At 44.6% G+C, this 18210-nt stretch overlaps 1 protein-coding gene across 1 annotated transcript in view; it reads left to right on the top strand.

Moving 5' to 3' along the window:
* MAP2K6 (mitogen-activated protein kinase kinase 6) overlaps positions 1-17841 on the top strand; it is a 94281-nt gene extending 76440 nt beyond the window's left edge. The window contains exon 12 of the mRNA XM_037913465.2: positions 4572-17841. Within this exon, the coding sequence (XP_037769393.1) occupies positions 4572-4649 (78 nt within the window). The 3' untranslated portion in view covers positions 4650-17841. The remainder of the gene's footprint in view (positions 1-4571) is intronic.
* Positions 17842-18210: the final 369 nt, after the last annotated feature.

The following is an 18210-nucleotide window of genomic DNA, read 5'->3' as shown; positions in this document are numbered from 1 at the left end:
CAGCCAGTGGCTGAGGTTGAGATCCTGCAGGGATCAGCATGTGACCAAAACAATAATGGGAATTGCTGTGAGAATTGTTCACGGGGCACTTGTGAAAAGTGACTCAGGTCACTTGGTGCATCTTTCCCTAGCCTCTACTCATATAATGGCACGGTTTGAGTCAAGTGACTCTCTCTGATCAGCAGAAATGATCTCCGGGCTCTTATCTCCTGTCTCATACCTGCTTGAGCCCTGTTCTCTGCTTAAAATCTATGCCTCTCTCAGATGTTCCTCCTCCTCCTTGCAGTTGTGTCTCTGAACCTTTTTTACATGCGGCTCCCTATGCTTGGAGTAGCCTCTAGTGCATCAAGCTACATCACTCTCCTTTTTCAAATCCACCCTAAGACAGCTCACTTCTTCCCTCCTCCAACCACCCTCTCCTGTCTCCACTCGGTTAATGCAACAGACTAAAAATAATTTTGATCTGCATTAACAAACAAATCTTATAATGCAGGTGCCAAGCCTAAACCATAACCACTCCCATGACATCTTCACGTGCACTGTCCATCCATTGTCTGATTTAGGTTGTAAGCTTATTGGCAAAGGGACTTTGTATTGACTTTACTGACAGATGCAAGACAACAAATTAGATTTAGCAGCAGGGCTCTTGGATCTGGATTGAGACGCATTGGCAGGATGGTACTTGGAACCTGAACTGGAGTAGAAGGTGTTGCAGGTCTCAGTTGAGGGGCATCAGGAGAGCTGCAACGAAGCCCTGAAGTGAAGTATGGGTATTGCAGGGTTGGACTTAAGGTGCACTGGCAGAGCCGGGCAGGGGCGTGGGGCTACAGCACGTGTTGCAGGTCAGGACTGATGTTCTTTGGCAGAGCTGGGTACGCTTTAGACATTGTCATGTAGTCAGGCTGTAATCCATGCTCTTCATTCCTCCATTTTATGAGCTGCACGTTAGTGTTTTAAAGAAAGCCAGGTGAAGAGCCTTTTCCTCTCCAAGAGGTGACACATCTGCTGTTTCTCCCATGGCTTGGCAGGGCATTTCTGCAACACAAGCAGAAAAGCAAAACCCCACCCATGCCCAGCCTCAAGAGAGCTGCGGGAGGGACTTCTCCCATCCAACAGCTCACTGTCTCGTGCATCAGAAGCTGAAGGGAGTAGCAGAACCCCTGTGCCAGGAATCGTCAATGTAGCCGACTCCAGTTAAATTGGTCCCATATCATCAGTGAGACGTTTTGAAGGATTTTGACAAAGTCTTTAAATGTCAGACGAATTCAGATTTGGGGTGTGGTGGGGGGGTTCTTGGAATGCGATGAGCAGTTAAGATTGCCCAGCAGGATGTTGGAGGATTGTTTACACAAAGTGAGTAGGTCGCCTCGGTATGATCCTTGCATTGCTGTTAGGGTGCCGCAGGAAGCTTTTATTTTTGCAGAGTAAGGGTGAAGGAAATGATCTGAAAAGTAGATTCTTTCAAATCCTCAGCCTAGCATCCAATGCCAGTAGCTCAGGTAAGCACTGGGGAGATGGGCAAGGGCCAGGTCTCCTTCCCCCAAACTCAGGCAGTGATTGCCACGCCCTGCTGTTTGTGTAGGGGGACTGAGGGATCTGTGCAGTGGCATCTCTCTCCCGAGCTGGATTTGCCTATTGCGGTTCCATATAACTCCCACTGCACACAGATGCCTGCACGCAACAGCAAGGAATATTCAGCAAAAACTTGGTAACACATGCCGGTGACTGGAAGGCCCAGTGTAGGTCACTGAGCACAGGGAATTGTGGCTACTCGCTCCGAAACTGACACCCACTGGATTGGGTGTAACCCAGGACAGAACGTAGCCTGCAGTGAGGAAACGAGCAAACAGGATTTGTGAAAAATTCACAGCCAAAATAGCCTTTGCTCTTTCATTTTGAAGGTGGGGGGGAGAAAGTGGGAGATAGAGGGAAGAGTGGAGGGTGGGTATTACAATACAGCAAAATGTCCAGGAAAACATTCTAAAATGGATGAAAGTTTAGAAGTATGAAGCCTCGTTGCAGCCCTTTGGCGCCTCAAATCTGCTGAGGTGTCAGAGATTTTATTGCTCCCTGCAATAGCACGTCTAATACGTTGCACCTTGAGCCAGATGATTAGCTGTCGTCCCAGCTGTGCCCCGGCATTTGGACGAGCGCACAAATGGCCCTTTTGGTGCCTAACTAGCCCCTTGTATGTGAACGCACCTGGCTTCCCCTCAGCAATTTCATGTGCAAATTACAGGCACAAAGAGTTACACAAGTGTGTGGGCATTATGCACGTGAACCTCTGCCCATAGTCTTTAAAAATCTAGCTGTTTCCCACTGGACTGCCAAATGCTGGGATTGGACAACAGGGGGTGGATCACTTGATGATTATCCTGTTCTGTTCATTCCCTCTGAAGCACCTGGCATTGGCCACTGTCAGTAGACAGGATACTGGGCTAGATGAACGGACCATTGGTCTGACCCAGTATGGCCACTCTTATATTCTCATGAACCAATAGTAAACCAGCCTGGATGTAAGTTAGAGATACCTGCAGTGAGGTGTATGGGACCTTTGTGTGCAATCTGTCTCATTCTCAATACTGCTGTGCCATACAGGCAAGAGTAGGCAATGGACAGCTGTGTTTTTAGGTCTGTGCAGGGTGAACCGACACAAATCATGATGGAGCATTGCGTGCCGGGACTTTTGGTCTCCATGGGTCACACCTCCTAGCTTAAGGTGGAGATTGCCTGCTGGGACCTGGGTCATGCACCCATGTTGACCTGTCTGTGAGGGGTACATATATGGCTCCAATCAGAGTAGTGTCTGAGCACCCCAATTTATCTTCCCAACACCCCTGTGAGGTTGGGGAGTAATATGATCTCCACGTTAGACCTGAGGAGCTGAGACACAGAGAGATTGGCCCAAGCAAGACTTTCTCAGAACCAAGAATTGAATCCAGCACCCCCGTGCGTTAACCACAGCCCCATCCTGCATGAAGATGAGGGCCATAGCAGTTTGCTCCATTTTACGCACATTGGTGTTTGGACTGTAAGCTCTTTGGTGCAAGGATTGTCTTTTGGATTCTATGCACAGTGGGGTCCTTGTCCCTGACTGGGCTCCTAGGTTCTCCTTTCAATCAAATAAATAATAACAATAACTGATCGTTCGATAAGCCTCACCCTGCTTCTGGCAAATTGCAGTGGTGGTGCTGCTGTGTTGCTCAAAGCCTTGGTGATTTCTGGCTTAAGTGAATTGATCTCACCCACTGAGATCCAGCCGTCAGTAGCACATGTTAGTTTCTGGTCAAAGTAGGGTTTGGGATTGTTTTGTTTTTTGTTTTGCTTTTTGCACATATTTTTCCATTTACAGAAATGTAGACAGAACCTCCGGCTGGATGCCTTAATATGTTAGTTACAATTAAGTGTTTAAATAGATAGCTGTTTATCATTTTCCAGCCAGCATAGCTGGCCTCTCTGCAGAGTGGTTAAGAATGAAGTAGCCTTAACAGTTGCTGATGGGAAGGAACAAGACACAGAACTGAGCAGAGGGAAAGGGATAAAGAAATAAAATTGGAAGCTTGGTAAATATTCACTGAGAATGCAGTTTCCCTGAGAGGCTTTTCCGTGGAAACATTTACACGTTTGTAGAACTATATTCATGCTGTTAGTCCCATTTCTGTGAATTCAGCGGGAGCATGCTCTTTGAATGCACACCCCTAACAAACACATGAGTATCTTCCCTGAGGATGGGAATGGAAATTCAACTGAGAGATGTCTCCACCTACTAAAATAAGGGATAACACCTTTCTTTCTTTCTTTCTTTCTTTCTTTCTTTAACAGTTCAATGATCCAATGCCTTTGATTTATAATATATAAATCAAATATATATATATATATTTGAAAGAGACAAATTCAAGGCTAATGTGCCCAGCATTTGTCTGACCTTCCTTGTTTTGCCTTGGGCCCAAAGCATCCTTGTAAACCTATATCTACTGTGATCTTCTCGTGTGCCATGTTGTTTACATCTTGGACTGCTTTGTTCCCTTTGTTGTGGACTTGTCAGGACGTTTCCATCTATTCCTACCCACATGGGGTTCACGTGCCCCGATGGTCACTTTGTAATCCTTAGATGAAAGGTGCTGACAAAGTGTTATAATTATTATTTTCATCTGGGAAGAGAGGAGGAGCCTTTCCACTCTTGGACCAATAGAAGTTCTACGTTATACACCCACCAACACCCATGTAGAGTTGAGTGAGCAGTCCATTCCAATACTGCTAATCTCTGCCAGGACTGAGGGACAGTAGACAGCAGAGGATACTGGAGCTAGAGAGCCAGAGAAAACTGCAGGGTCCATCTGGGTCCAGGTATAGGGAATCCACATTTCATTCATTTACCAGCCCAGACATGATATGTACTTACCCACCTGAATGACACCGTTGTGGTACTGGTAGGGGAAACAATGTTGTTTTACTAGGAAGACTTTCCCCAACTGAGTAGAATTTTGCCAGGCTGACACTGAGAATGTCAGCTTGGTGGTTATGGTTTGAATAGTACATTTTAATATGTTCTCTTTTCTTTTCTTTCCCAGCAACACCCTTTCTTCACCCAGCACGAATCCAAAGAGACAGACGTGGCTTCTTTTGTAAAACTCATCCTGGGAGACTGAGAAACGGACTTGTACACGATTTGCCTTTCTGTGGACTGGTGGGTTTAGGGGAAAAGGGGTGTGCGGCGGGGCTTGGTCACGAAAGCACCAATAGAAAGTCGCCTTTTAAAAAAAAAATGTAAATCCCCGCCTCGCCAATGTTTTTAAAGGGTTCTTTGGTATCCATAGTGACATAGAGTGAACTGGTTAGTGAAATGAATTTTAATAAGGTTGGCACCCTTCAAACAAACAAAATAATTTTTAACAAGGGTGATTGAAATATTTAATGACTGTCAAAATGCCATCCCCCTCCATGCCCCAACCTTCTCCTTAACCCTCTTCCCTTGTTTCTGTCAAATTGCTTTTGTCATGGTAATAGGTGCTATGGTAGTCATGAAGTTGTATGTAGATTTATATTTTGTCCCTTCCATTATTTTAATATTTATGTTAAGTGCTGGATTGAATAGATTTCTGTTTTATATGAGAATGAACGTGTGATGATGATGACGAAAATGAGGCTACAGCAAGCAATATTTATAGGGCTTTGCTGTGGAAAGGGTTAAAAGGAGAAAAGGAAAGAGAAAAAAAAAAGAGAGAAGAAGCCTGTATGTTGTGGAAAACTATTTAATGTACATTGTTAAAGAATTTTTAACAAGGATCTTGGTTCAAATGCCGGGGCTACCTCGGAAAACACACTGAGGGGATTGATAGGATCTCACATGATGTGGGACGCGGTCGGGCACAGGAGAGATTGCTCTGATGACACGTAAAGAGGAAACACAGCTTGGTTCTCATGGTGTTTGCGGTGCATTCCCAGCGCACGGCGTTGCTAAAGCCTCTGGTTCCAGCGGTTTAGACGCGTGTCTGACAGGCAGTGATGTCCTGAGGCAGAAACGTAGTGACTGGGACTAATGCAGGGAGGAAAGGTTTGTTTTAAAGTGCGTGGCAATGTGAAGAGGCAATAGGTGATCCCTCACCTGGCTATGAATTCGGGAGCGTTTCATAGAGAACCTTGTGCTGATGTTAGAGTTCAGGTTTTGTGGTGGTTTTGGCCTCGGAAGGGAGTTTTCCTGTCCTCCCTGAACAGAAAGGAACATTATGGATGGCTGGATATCTGCAAAGGGGGAAGCAGGGACAGAGGATTACGTCCCAGGGTGGGTTTCCAAATTTCCAAGCACTACACAGACAGAAATCCCCTGAACTTACCCACAGTCATTTGAAACGCTAACGAGCTCCGCAGGAACTCCTGCTGGAGTGCAGTTTGATTCACATCCAGGGCCGGTCAGGATGATCGATGCAGCTGTGTGTGTTAGGCTATTGCACACACTGCAGGTGCCCCTCGGAGGGCTTCAGTCCAGGAAAACCCGCAAGGAAACCACAGCTACACCGATCCCAGGAGCTTGTTGCCATTGGACATGGTCCACAAAGAAAACTGCTAGCCAAGGGAGAAGAACATTGGGGATGTCAGGATGGGAGGGAAAGACAGCATAAGAATGCTGCTCTCGTGTTAACACAGTAACTGGTGCTCTGTAGGGTGAGCAGATGGACCTTAGCTCTGCTCTCGGTGACTCCACTGACTCCAGATTCACTCTGGTGTCATCGAGCAGAACGTGGCCTGATCAGCTTTCCTGACTTGGCTCTTTCACTGCAATCCGGTCTTTGCGCCTTGTCTCCCTTGATCTCTTCCCTCTCACCCTCCCGGCAAGGCAGAATGCATGTGTGCGATGTCTGTCTCCCCGTTCTGTCTCTTAAAAGCCACCCTCTCAGCACTATGCCTCTCTGCTGGGAGGGTCACAGACAGAAGCTCCAGATTTGCCGATTTGGGAGCCGAGCCCCATGTCGCTCCAGAACAGCCGGGAAAATTGGTGCTATGCCAGTCAAGAGAGCTCCTCTTCCCCAGCTTATGTGCTGAGGGCAGCCTTTTCTATTGCATCACGGGAAACAGAAAGCTCCCGCTCTGACCCAGTCTTAGGCCTCCCCCACCTTTGTTTGCCTTTCTCACCCGTATCAAGGGAAGGAAGATCCACTGAGGCAGAGCTAGGGTGGGGAGAGGGAAAGTAATACGAAAACCCACAGCAGCCCTAGCTGAAATCCCTCGAAATCCGCTCAGGCCCAGAAAGGAACTGCCCGAAGAGTAGCTCTCACTGCGGCACAAGACTCAGGGCCAAGTTGTGCCTTGTTTCACACTCTCCACCAGATCGTCAGCTGGTGGAAATGGGCGTAACTCTATGGGCAAGCCCAAAGCATCCATTTGTGAAGTGATCCAATTCCCCAAGGCTGCATTGTTCCTTTGCAAGGTCAGAGGGGGAGGATGGTAATTTGCATTGCATCTGTCCAGGGCGGGGGTCATTAGTAATTGAAGTGCTTATGGGAGTTCTACCATCTCGTTCACCAGGATCCCGTCATTTTGCACCACATACTTGCTACGTCCGTCGTTTGAGGAGGCTCTGGAGAGTTCAGAGTTTGGATTGTGGGATAGTTCCCTGGGGGCGCAGGGTCCTGAAGAATTAAATTGGTTGCAAAGACTTTGGGTATGTCTGTGCTATAATCACAGGGGCTGCCGTTTGAGCAGACATACCCAAGCAAAGCTAGCTTGGGTCTCGGAGACGTGAAGCGGCAGCAGTGTGAGCTGCAGATTGGGCTAGCCCAATGAATAATTTCCCAGGGTTCCAGGCTGGCTTGCACAGCCTGCTCTGAAAGTCATGCTGCCTCGGTTTCCCTGTCCTAAGCGCTGAGCTAGCTAAATTACAGCTAGCTTGGGTCTGTCTGCTCGAGCTGCAGTTGTGCCCAGTGATTACAGCATACCAATACCCTTTGTGTGAAGAGGTTCCTTGCTCTCCTGCTTCAGCACCCCTTTGTAAGTTTTACCTCTCTCTCACATGATCCCATGGGGAACTTCCAAGGAGATGTTTTGTTGCAGATGAAACACAAGGTTCTTTTACATTTCAGTGTAATTTTAAAGGCCACAGGGGGGCTCATAATCTGCGCCCTGGTTTTCAGCTTTGTGTGTGTCTGTCTTTTCTCTCTCACACTTTCACGTAGACTCTGAGCTGTTTTGATTGATTGTCTTCAGATGCAGCAAAAGTCCAGCCAGCCAGCCAGCTTATAGAGCTGGTTCCAGCGTCAATTCTCACTTGAAAAACATGACATTTAAAAACAGCCTTTGGTTTTCCTGCATATGGATCTGATGCTTTCGTTAAAGATCGGTTTTGCCTTTTTTCTCTTGGAATATAAGTCTCATTTAGACACTAAATTCCCTTGACCTCAGAGCATCTTTATTCCAGTGCCATGGTAACTGACGGGTTGAATTTATGGGATACCGTCAAAGATCAGTATTAACAGCAGATATTAATATCCCCAGTGTTTTCCAACAGAAAACTGTCAGTGTTGTATGCAGTTAGTAACCCTATAAACGGAATTGTGCATGGCTCAACACTACAGGTCGAATGTTTTCTTTTGTGCTTTTTACTCTTGTGATGTCTGGCTCATCCAAAATCTTCTTGGTTTAATTGCATTATAACAAAACAAGAAAGAAGGACTATTGAAAAGAAACAGTCACCACGTTCCTCTGTCTGATGTTCAAAAGCCTGATTCTCTGCTGCCTTTCACCTTGGGTAGGCCCTTGAATCATTGCAGAGTAAGTGTAATTTGCCACTGGTGATGTGAGTGGAAAATTCGGATTGAGCAGCATTACACGCCCACTTTGCCCAGTATAAATGACCGTGCTAGGTGTGGGTCAGTGGAGAAATTTGAGATTTGCTCTGTATCTCAGCATCCATCTTGGGCAAATAGCAAAACAAAGCTTGTAACATCTGGGGATCATTTGAAAGCTTCTGAAAGTAGTGTGCCACAGGTCGTCTTGGGGGAAGCATGGCCTAGTGGTCTGAGCACAAGATTGGGAGTCAGGATTCCTTAAACGCTTAGATTACCATTGTGGTGGCTCTTTTACTAACACTGTGGTAGTGGGCAGGTGTGTAATCTCTGCCTCGGTTTCCCCATCTGTAAAAATAGAGATAACACCACCTACCAGGACGGGTGTATTGAGGGTTAATTTTCTGGCTCATGCAGTGAAGGTGAAAAGTGTTCTGTCAGTGTCTTCCCAAGACTCTATTTCTGGACATCACAAGAGGTCCCTCACTCCATCACACACTCAGAGGGAAGGCTGGGGCGGATTTGTTGCTGCTGTTTGTATGGTAGGATTTGTTTTTTTCTGGAGAAGATTTTCCCAGGCAGCACACAAGACTTTAAACAGAGATCCGTCCTTTCTTTTACCGTGTTCGCTGGTTATTGAGGAGGTGTTCCTAACTCACGCCCACAGGGGCTGGGTTTGTGGTGGTGGAGCGGCAGTGTCTGGAGGCAGGGGGAGCTAGAGAGGGCCTTGCTCAGAAATGGCTCTTTAAGTGGGGAAGCACGCACTCCCCCATGTGCCCTGTTGCACATCGGCAGGTGAGGGGGAGGGGCGTAGCCATGCCAGTCCGCCCAATCGTGCTCTCTTTGGGGTGTACAGTGCTGCTGCCCTACACCTTGTGCTTAAGAAGCCCTGGCTCAGCTAGCTGGTGGCCTTCTGCATGTGGGCACTGGTAACGAAGGAGCTCCCTGCACCCCTTTCCCTCCCCACCTTGCACAGCCATCAAGGGGCAGCCAGAATATGGCCCCAGGCTCTTTGTATTTCACAAGGGCCGCCTATGCTTGCTCCTTCGGCAAAGGTGTCATGCCAACACCACCCTTGTTCCCTTCAGCCCCAGGTGATAGGTGGTGTGAAACGGGGATTGTGTCTACACTGTAGATTCCAGCAGAAGGAGGCAGTGGGTGGAGCGGGAGGATCTCCTTGATATGCAGAGGGAGCACACAACAAAGGCATTTACACACACGCAAACATGGCCAGTATTTCTTGCTGTTCGCTTCAGTAGAAGAGTCTGCCTCAAACCTTTCGTAGAAATTGTAGATGGGAAAGACCTGCTAGGCCATCTTATCCATTTCCCTACCAATGCAGCATGGATCCTTGCAGCCCATTCACTAGAGCTTGGTCCAGTCTAGTTGTAAAAGTCTCAAGCAGAATGGCTTCTATCCCTTCTTGTCCCTGCTGCAAAAAACACGTCAAAATGCTCCTTGTCCTCTCTTCCACCTCATTGATGTCCATCCTCCATGGACCATGCTTGGTGCTTACACACTTTCAGATGGAGATCATTATCACATCCCTCCTAGGTTAGCATGCCCCCAAACCAGCTCAAAAATCAGCTCCTTCCAGCCTCTTAATTACATATTTTTGCTTTTCATTGAATTTCCTCCTATTTATTGACATCTTTCAGTTACCGAGCAATTAGTTATATTCAGTTTTGCTGATGGGAGCGGGATCAAGACAAACAGTTGCCTTCACTGGTCGGCTTTTATTGGTGCATGGGGGGAATATTGCAGAATGTTTACTGCTATTAATGGAGTAAAATCTCCTGACCCTAAAAATGGGAAAGAGACTTGTTAGGGCTATAGATTCTCAGCTGGCATAAATTGGTGTCGCTCCATTGATTTAGCTGGAGTGACGCTGATTTACTCCGGCTGAGACTCTGGCCCCTTTTGTATAAACAGCTATTCTACAATAATAAAGTTTAATGAATGGAAATTTCCCCTGGATTCACATAAAGTAGCAAGTTCCACTCATTAATCTTTATTGCCGCATTATGGCTGTTTATGTCTAAGGAATCTTGTCTCCCTGTTGTGCATATGTATTTATGTAGTGGGAGGACTGGGGTGAGAAGTGCATATAAAAGAGACATAACTGACCTGATGTCCACATATTTTATAGTCTGTAACTTCCTCCCCTAGTTGATTGTTTCCTTGAAAGCTGTTAACTGGCAGCAAAGGAGGTGTTACAGAGCTTTGTCTGCACAGCTGGCCTTTTTGCTCCACTATGAAATCCAGATTGTTTCTTGTGAAAAAAGATCAGATCTCCAAATTAATATTTCAGCTCAGCCTTTAGTGGAGCAGGTGGATAATATGGAATTTGACGAGTTCTGGCAGGCAGGCGCTCTTGCTCCCCCACACCTCGATGGGAAGAAACAGCTGCTGTTGAGGTCTCCCCAGGAGACAGATGTGTTTCTCTAGTTGAAAGAGCATTTACTAACCCCTGCGATGCCATGCAATAAAGTCAGTTGATTTCACTTAGGAGAGTATCTGCCCCTTCCCAGTGGGGGTTTTTTTTTTATTCCCAAACCTGTTGCCTTTGCAAGTTGTCGACTGAGTTTTTATTGTGGGCATGGCAAGGACACCGTTGTATTGGAACTATGGGCAGATGACTGCTGCGCAATGCTTGGTTGCACAAACCCTCTCTAGTAAAAAAATATTTCAAGTAGTGGCACAGGAGAAAGAAATCTTCCAGGAAAGTCAAGCAGCAGAATGACCTTCAGCACTGGCAGTCTGAGAAGCGAGAGCTCAGTTATAGTCCTGATGCCTTCCCTTTGCCCCTCTCAGATGCTGATGTTTTTGCTTTCCTTTGAACATAGTAGAGGAGAGACAAAGTGGCGTTGCGAAATGTGAGCATGTTGAGCAAAGGATTGTTCCTTAGTAGATTTCCCATGGACCTCTGGCTGCTGGGCTGCATAAATGGAATGTAATCTAACAGTGGAAGATGTGTGGGGAGGAGCACAGTCCCTGCATGGCAGCAGGCAGAGGAAGTACCAAGGAACTGGCCACAGTGCTGATCCTCCTATTTCCCTTCTGCTCTTGGTGGGAAGCAGAGCATAAGAGCTCACTGAGTATGCCCGTGTAGTACACCCCATATATCATAGGCTGCTACAGGCACTAAGCAGCCCGGGAGGGAAGATAGCTCCTTTCCCGTGTCCGGTGCATCTGCTTAGCACATGGCCCAACTACACAAGTCGTCCCTTTGCAACATCAAAATGTTTTTTATCAAATACCGATTCCTACTGTTTTCATCTCCCCAAGGCAGTCCCAGTGCAGGCTTTCAAGCAAAGAGCAGCAGAACCTTAAGATCAACTAAAATCCACTCTGACAAATGTGGCTAGGGAGTCGATATGCATAAGAACACGTATTAGCTGGTAAGGATAAATTAGCTGGCAGTGTGTTTCTAGGACATGACTTTGGCAGCAGTACAAAGACAAGAGAGCAAAGGGAAGTTCTACAAAGCCAAGAAATGAGAGGAGACACCTTTTAGGATTGTCTTTGAATATCCTATTACAAGGAATAGATGACTTATGGTCTATTAGGGAAAGTTCATTCCTCATTGAAGCCAGTGGCAGTCCACAAGGGATGAATTTGACCGTGTGTTATTTTACACCTAGCTGTTATACCTTTACAGTTCTCATCCCAAAGCTGCATGGAAACTATTGGCTACCAATGTCCTCATCTCATTTTTTTGGCCATCCTTTAAGGCTTGCCCTGTGTTCCTGGGATTTCCGCAGCTTTTTGGGAGGCAGGGGCGTTGCCTGCTGTTGTTTTTAGGATCCTTTTTATTTATTGATTAATTTTTTGTCCAGTGACTCATGATACGGCAGCGAGCCACATTAAGTCATCCATGGGCGCATACCTCCGATGGGAGGCTACCACCAGCTGAGAGGTGTACCTGTGGTCCACTAATGCATGCCTCAGCTTGGCTTGTTGCTATCAGAGTGTCGCTCGATAAAATCTTTTCCAGAAATGGAGAAAGTCTGGATTTACACCAACGGAACAGAGATCTGAATCTGTCACATCCACAGCCATGCTGCAATGTGGACTGTGTTTACTTCCCAGAAGGATTTACAGGTTCCCTAAAGCAATGAGGCAAAACTCCAGGGGTTGAGTGGTTCTATGAGGATAAGCAGGCAGAAGCTCAGAAGCTTCTAAAGTCCTCTGGACATAGTGATGGAAATCTCACAAGATCAGATGTCATTTGAAGATTTCCAATACATCGTGGGTTTGGCCGGAGCAGAACAACCTTCTTATAGCTTCTCTGATGATATTTTGATATGTTACTTCCACTTCTGGGCCCAGCCAAACCCAATAAGGACAGAATTGTGGAATTTTTAAATAGAAGGGGGGGAAAAGTGAACCAAGTTTTTTTTTAACTTGGTTGAAAAATGTCTTTTTGGTGCGCACTATAGGAAAGATTCAGTCCAGTTCTGATTATATCTCCTCCCTAATTCTTCACCTTTAGAAGGTGATAGTGGTCTTGAGTCTCACTTACACTAAGGTGCCTCCGCTTTGCCAGAACAGTGTAGAGGAGCTTTAAGGTAAATGCGATTTGGGCATTCAGTCCTTTTGAAACTGGGTGGCCCCTGATTTAGTTCAGTCTCAGTGCTAGATTCTGTGATATGACTGTCCAGGTGTATTCTCTGCTCGCATTTACGCAGAAGTGACACACACCAATTTGTGCCAGAAGACAACGTGAGATAAGGGCTAGAGTACAACTTTTGGCCACGGTGTGGTGGTGAGAGCAGCCATCTTAGAATTAGGTTGGGAAATTCTTTGACCTGTCCTATGCAGGAGATCAGACTAAATGTTCACAGTGGTCCCTTCTGGCCTAGTGATCTATGAGCAACTGGGCCCTGCAGCCTCAGGGTGAAATGACTTGTGCCATCTCATTCTTCATACTGAATCCATGAGGAAAAGCCCAGGTTTCTGCCGGGTGCTTCACTCCTTCCGATGACTGAGAGAGGAACAGGAGCATTGACTGCACTTTTGAAGTACAGATGTGCCGTATAACTAACACTTGGCCCGTCGCTTGTATCGCACAGAGTATTAATGAAGGATAAGCTGCTACAGATTCAGGTTGTTGTACATACAGGTATATTTGTGAGGAAGGAGGGTGAGGAATTAGTCCTAACTGAAGGGAAGAGGTTTTGAAACAGACTTTCAGAACAGCGGGCAGATGGGCTGTTGTCTAAGGCTCAGAACCTCAGCTGATGTACATCACCATTGCTCGGATGATTTCAGTGAAGCTACAATGTCTGAGGTCAGCTGAAGATCTGGGCACTGGACTGTCGTTTGGTTTTTGTGCCGGTAATTCTGCCTCAGTAGAGTGAATTTTCCTTGACTTAGCTCGTCCAGCCTTTTACTTTTTTCTGTTACACTGGCAGATGAATTTTGAAATATTGTAATACCAAAGGATGGGAACATTACGTTTCTTTCCTCAGTTAAGAGTGGTATTTTTTTCAACTAAAAGAACATTCAGCCATCCCTGAATTTGCAGGAACAGTCTCTTAAAGTTTTTAGTCCTTCTCAGTCCAGTCGTGTATTTTGTTTAAGAAGAATACTGTGAAAAGGTAGGAAGTACTAGAAGTGAGAGGTGTATTAAGGAGGTATATTAAGGGTCTACTATGAGCTGGCAGAGGGCAGCAGAAGAGTTAAGAAGTTACCTGCTGCTCATGGGGTAAACTGAAATAAACTGCAGTCAGAATCATAGCTATTTAATCAGGATGTAATTCTGCTTTAATGTACTCTGGTGTAAATGCAGAACTCTCCATCCAACACAGAGCACTCACTCCAGATTTAGACCCTAATTCTGTCGGAGTACGTTAACGTCAATGGCAGTAGAATGTGGCACAAATTGTTGTGGATATATCCTACCATAGCTAATGAATTTTCAAAGCTATGTCACCTTTTCATTATCTCTGAAGCTGTGAATCATGTGAATGGTGTTTGTGGTGACACCTGCCATTGTACTGATCAAGGTTGGCTGAAATATTCACAGCAACATCTTGAAAAAAAGCTGCTAAATTTTGTTTCTTGCAAGTTAGGAATAAACATGAACCCTTGTCAAGGGGGAAAAACCTAGAAATGACTGAAACTTTGAAATCAAGTGGTTTAAAAAAATTGGCCAAGATAGATTGATTGATTGATTTTTTTGGCATCGAAACAAATGAAGTTTCCAAATTTGCAGCATTACAATCTTCTCTTTCCTGGGGAAGTGGGAATTTTTGTAAAAAGCAAAAATGTCTTGCGATGAAATTTCTAGAATCAGGTAGTAGAAAAACAAATGGAACACCAGTTGCCTTGCAAATGGGCACATATAAAGCAGCGTCTCCTGCTTTTCCATACATTCAAGTGGAAACAACTCTCTCTTGTTGTTATTATTTATTCATTTGTGGTAGCACCCAAAATGTACTAAAGAAAGCCATTCTCCCTGTCCCCATATGCTTACCTACGTCTTTCTTTGTTATCCTCTGAGTGTTGAAATGGCAAATGTCTATTGCTGGCTAATTAGTATTTTATGTTATATTTCAGAGTAGCAGCCGTGTTAGTCTGTATTCGCAAAAAGAAAAGGAGGGCTTGTGGCACCTTAGAGACTAACAAATTTATTTGAGCATAAGCTTTCGTGAGCTACATGCATCTGATGAAGTGAGCTGTAGCTCACGAAAGCTTATGCTCAAATAAATTTGTTAGTCTCTAAGGTGCCACAAGTCCTCCTTTTCTTTATTATATTTGTTACAGTTTGAAATTTAACTTGTTCCGCCCTGTAATTAGACGTGGGAATAAGAATTTTTTTTTTAAACACCTTTTAGTTGAAGGTCCTGGAAGTTTCTAAATAGATCTTGCAGCCAAAATTAAAACAATAGTAACAATAGATGAGGGAGAGTTCCAATTTTGGTGTAACAGTGACTTCAAAAACAGATTGACTGAGTTTAAGGTTCATGGAGTCAGTAAATTCTGAGAGTATCGCAGTGTGATTAACCAAAACGGCCACTGGCAATTGCAAGGAAAGACCTTTGAAATTTGTTTTTAAATGCCTGTAATTCTCCACCTGAAAAATAAAACCTGTGATTTGCCATGGATTAAAGACGTTTGGTTGTCTAAGTCTTTGCTTGACTTGGTTGCTCCATCCCTTTATATGTCAAATTTGCATGGAGCATTTCAATCTTTCTTTAACTCTTGGCCAGTCAGACAGTGACTCGATGTCAATCAAAGGTTATGATTATTGTGTTATGAGGTCATAGGCCACCCATGGACTTGGAGGGCCAAATTCTGCCCTTGGATATGCATGACACAACTTCCATTGATATCAGCAGACATAGCACACACATTCCAAAGGCAGAATATAGCCACCAACACCTCTTGCACCGTGTCCTTGGAATACTCCGTGGCAAGGATCTGCTGCTAGAACCAGGCTGTGATCGTTAATCCTATTCTGAATTGAGAGGTAGTGGGTGACTTCTTCGGGCTTGATTCTGCAAGCCGTCCCAGGAGTAGACCCACTGCAATCAGCAGCTATTAAATCAGTAAGCCCTGTGGCCTGGTAGGGTCAAACATGCACCCGCTTACATTCCTCATGTGTTATACAGAGGACAGAACAGGCATGCGGTCTTTGGAGGATGAAACGGTAGAGTAACTAATGGAGGGCTCATTCCTGCTCTTCAACAAAATTCCCTGTGAAGTCAGAGCAAATCTTGTTCTTTATATTTCCCTCCTGCCATTTGTAAAGGTGCCTTTCTCTTTTGCTGGTATGAAAACCTCACTGGCCCTTCTGCCAAGAGAAGTCTCTGCATCTCTCTTTTAATTTCTTGTGTTGGTTTTTCTGTGAACAAATGCTGGGAAGTGGGTTGCAGAATATGGAACTCATTAGAAGTAAGGATCACAGAAGGATGTGGGTCTAAATGTTTTCATGCATCTGAAGTGAATTTTAAGGAAATGTCTGTCCACAATTTACTTTCTGCTTTTCCAATACCATTTGGGAGAAAATGGAGTTATCAAAGCAGGTAATAAACTTTGCAGCTTTCTGCTTCAAAATGCACAAGTAACCTGTCTTAAAGTGAATACAATAGCTGCACTAAGCCAGAAGAGAGTGTATGTATGCGTGTGTGTGGATAGGGGAGGTTAAATCTGCCATTTAGGAGATTTTTAAAACAGTACGAGAGATTAAAAATAAATGTAAAATATTTATTTATCGGCGAAAGTACATCAAACTGCATTTTCATCCATCTTTTCATGGCTTTATGTTTGTTTTATTTAACAAGTCTTTGCCCGCCTGTTTCCCCTGCAGTGTGTTTTCCCACTGCTGCTCACCAGTTCCTAACCTCAGAGGCCCTTATAAGAATACATGAGCTGGTAACATAGGCTATATGACAAAGACATAAATTCTGTGGCTGATCCAAAGCTCTTATGTCAAGATAGATGAAAATGGTTGAAAATGACATTGAAATGTATTGAAAAGCTGGGCAATTTGGCTAGAAAGCTTTTGTTTCACTTCCTTGCATCGGCTAGGTAGCTCTTCCCTCCTGAAAAACAAAACAACCCAAACCATAATGTAGGGCCCCGATCTAATTGCTATTGTCTTTTGTGGGAGTTGAATTAGGCTGAGATATTGCAAGTGTTCAAGTGTTTTCCAGGCAATCATGTACATCTTCATGCCATATTGTATTTCTCTTCTGTGTATGATCTGCCACAGCAAGTTACTGTGAACAAGTGTTAGAGATATGGTTTGCAAAAAAAAAGCTGCCAGATTTGGGCCATGTGCCTGTTAATGAGAATTCACCGTCATAAAGATTCCTCCAAACTTCTGCTTTAAGAGTATTTTAAAGTAAAAGTCCTCCTAGCGCGTGCATGTTTGTTTCATCCCAAACTGTGGGGTGCTTTGAATTAGGAAGATGATCAACAGTCAGAAGCTGACATTAGAGCCAGCTGTGTGACAATGTGTGTGCTGTAATTTAATATTGTGTGTGTGTGTGTGTGTGTGTTTTTTTTTTTTAGTTAAACAATTTACGAATCAGCGTTCTATTGCATTGAGGACATGGGTGAAGTATTGGAACAGGTGTTCTTTACATCACTACTGTCTGTCCTTCCCCCCTATCCCTATCCCGAAACTTCAACAAATTAAAATGGGAGATGATATTTTTACTTGAAAAAAACTGGTAGCAGGAGAGGAACTCTACTACCCTCTGGTCTTATTTCTCAGGATATTCATAGGGTTAATACTGCTGCTGAGAGAAGTGGGGAATAATACCTTTTTGAAACTTCAACCACTGTAACCATTGTCCAGCCATGTGTTTGCTAAACTTGGCACTGTGTGTACGTGTTCTGCTCAGTGTTGTGTTCAACCATCAAATGATTCAGACAACTGCTTGGAAGGAAAAAACAAAACAACAATAACCTCTTTGCTGAGACTTTTCATAACCACGCGTGAACTGGTGGTATGGGATTAAATATTCTAAGAACCGGGCTTCTTTATAACAATGGTATGTCGGTCGAGTTCAGAAAATGTACAAAAGAATAAAGGAAATTTTTAAAAGGTGCTGTCTATATGTATTAATCGGGGGGAAAACACCTGTAGGGCATACTTACAGTAGCTATTGTGGACATTTTCAGTATTGCTTTTGTCATATATACCGGATAGTGACAGGATCCACTTGGGTCAAAAATCATATTACAAGTTACTCCTAATAATTTATTATAGATTATTAAAATCCCCAGAAGAATGTTAAAGCTCTAATATATTTGTTCACCGATTCTGCTGTTTGTTTTCACTATTCAAGCTGAGTGAAGTTTAGAAAGGAAAGGGACAACTCGGATTCCCTTCCGATTCAAGTTTGTTTGCAATCAGCCCCACTTTCTGACTCTCACATGCTACCCCACCGTTGCAATGTTTAACTGAGAGGCT

Source organism: Chelonia mydas, chromosome 14 (assembly GCF_015237465.2).
Source record: "Chelonia mydas isolate rCheMyd1 chromosome 14, rCheMyd1.pri.v2, whole genome shotgun sequence".
Lineage (NCBI taxonomy): Eukaryota > Metazoa > Chordata > Testudines > Cheloniidae > Chelonia > Chelonia mydas.
Note: the sequence above shows the minus strand (reverse complement) of the source record. Positions and strands in the feature narration are given on the sequence as shown.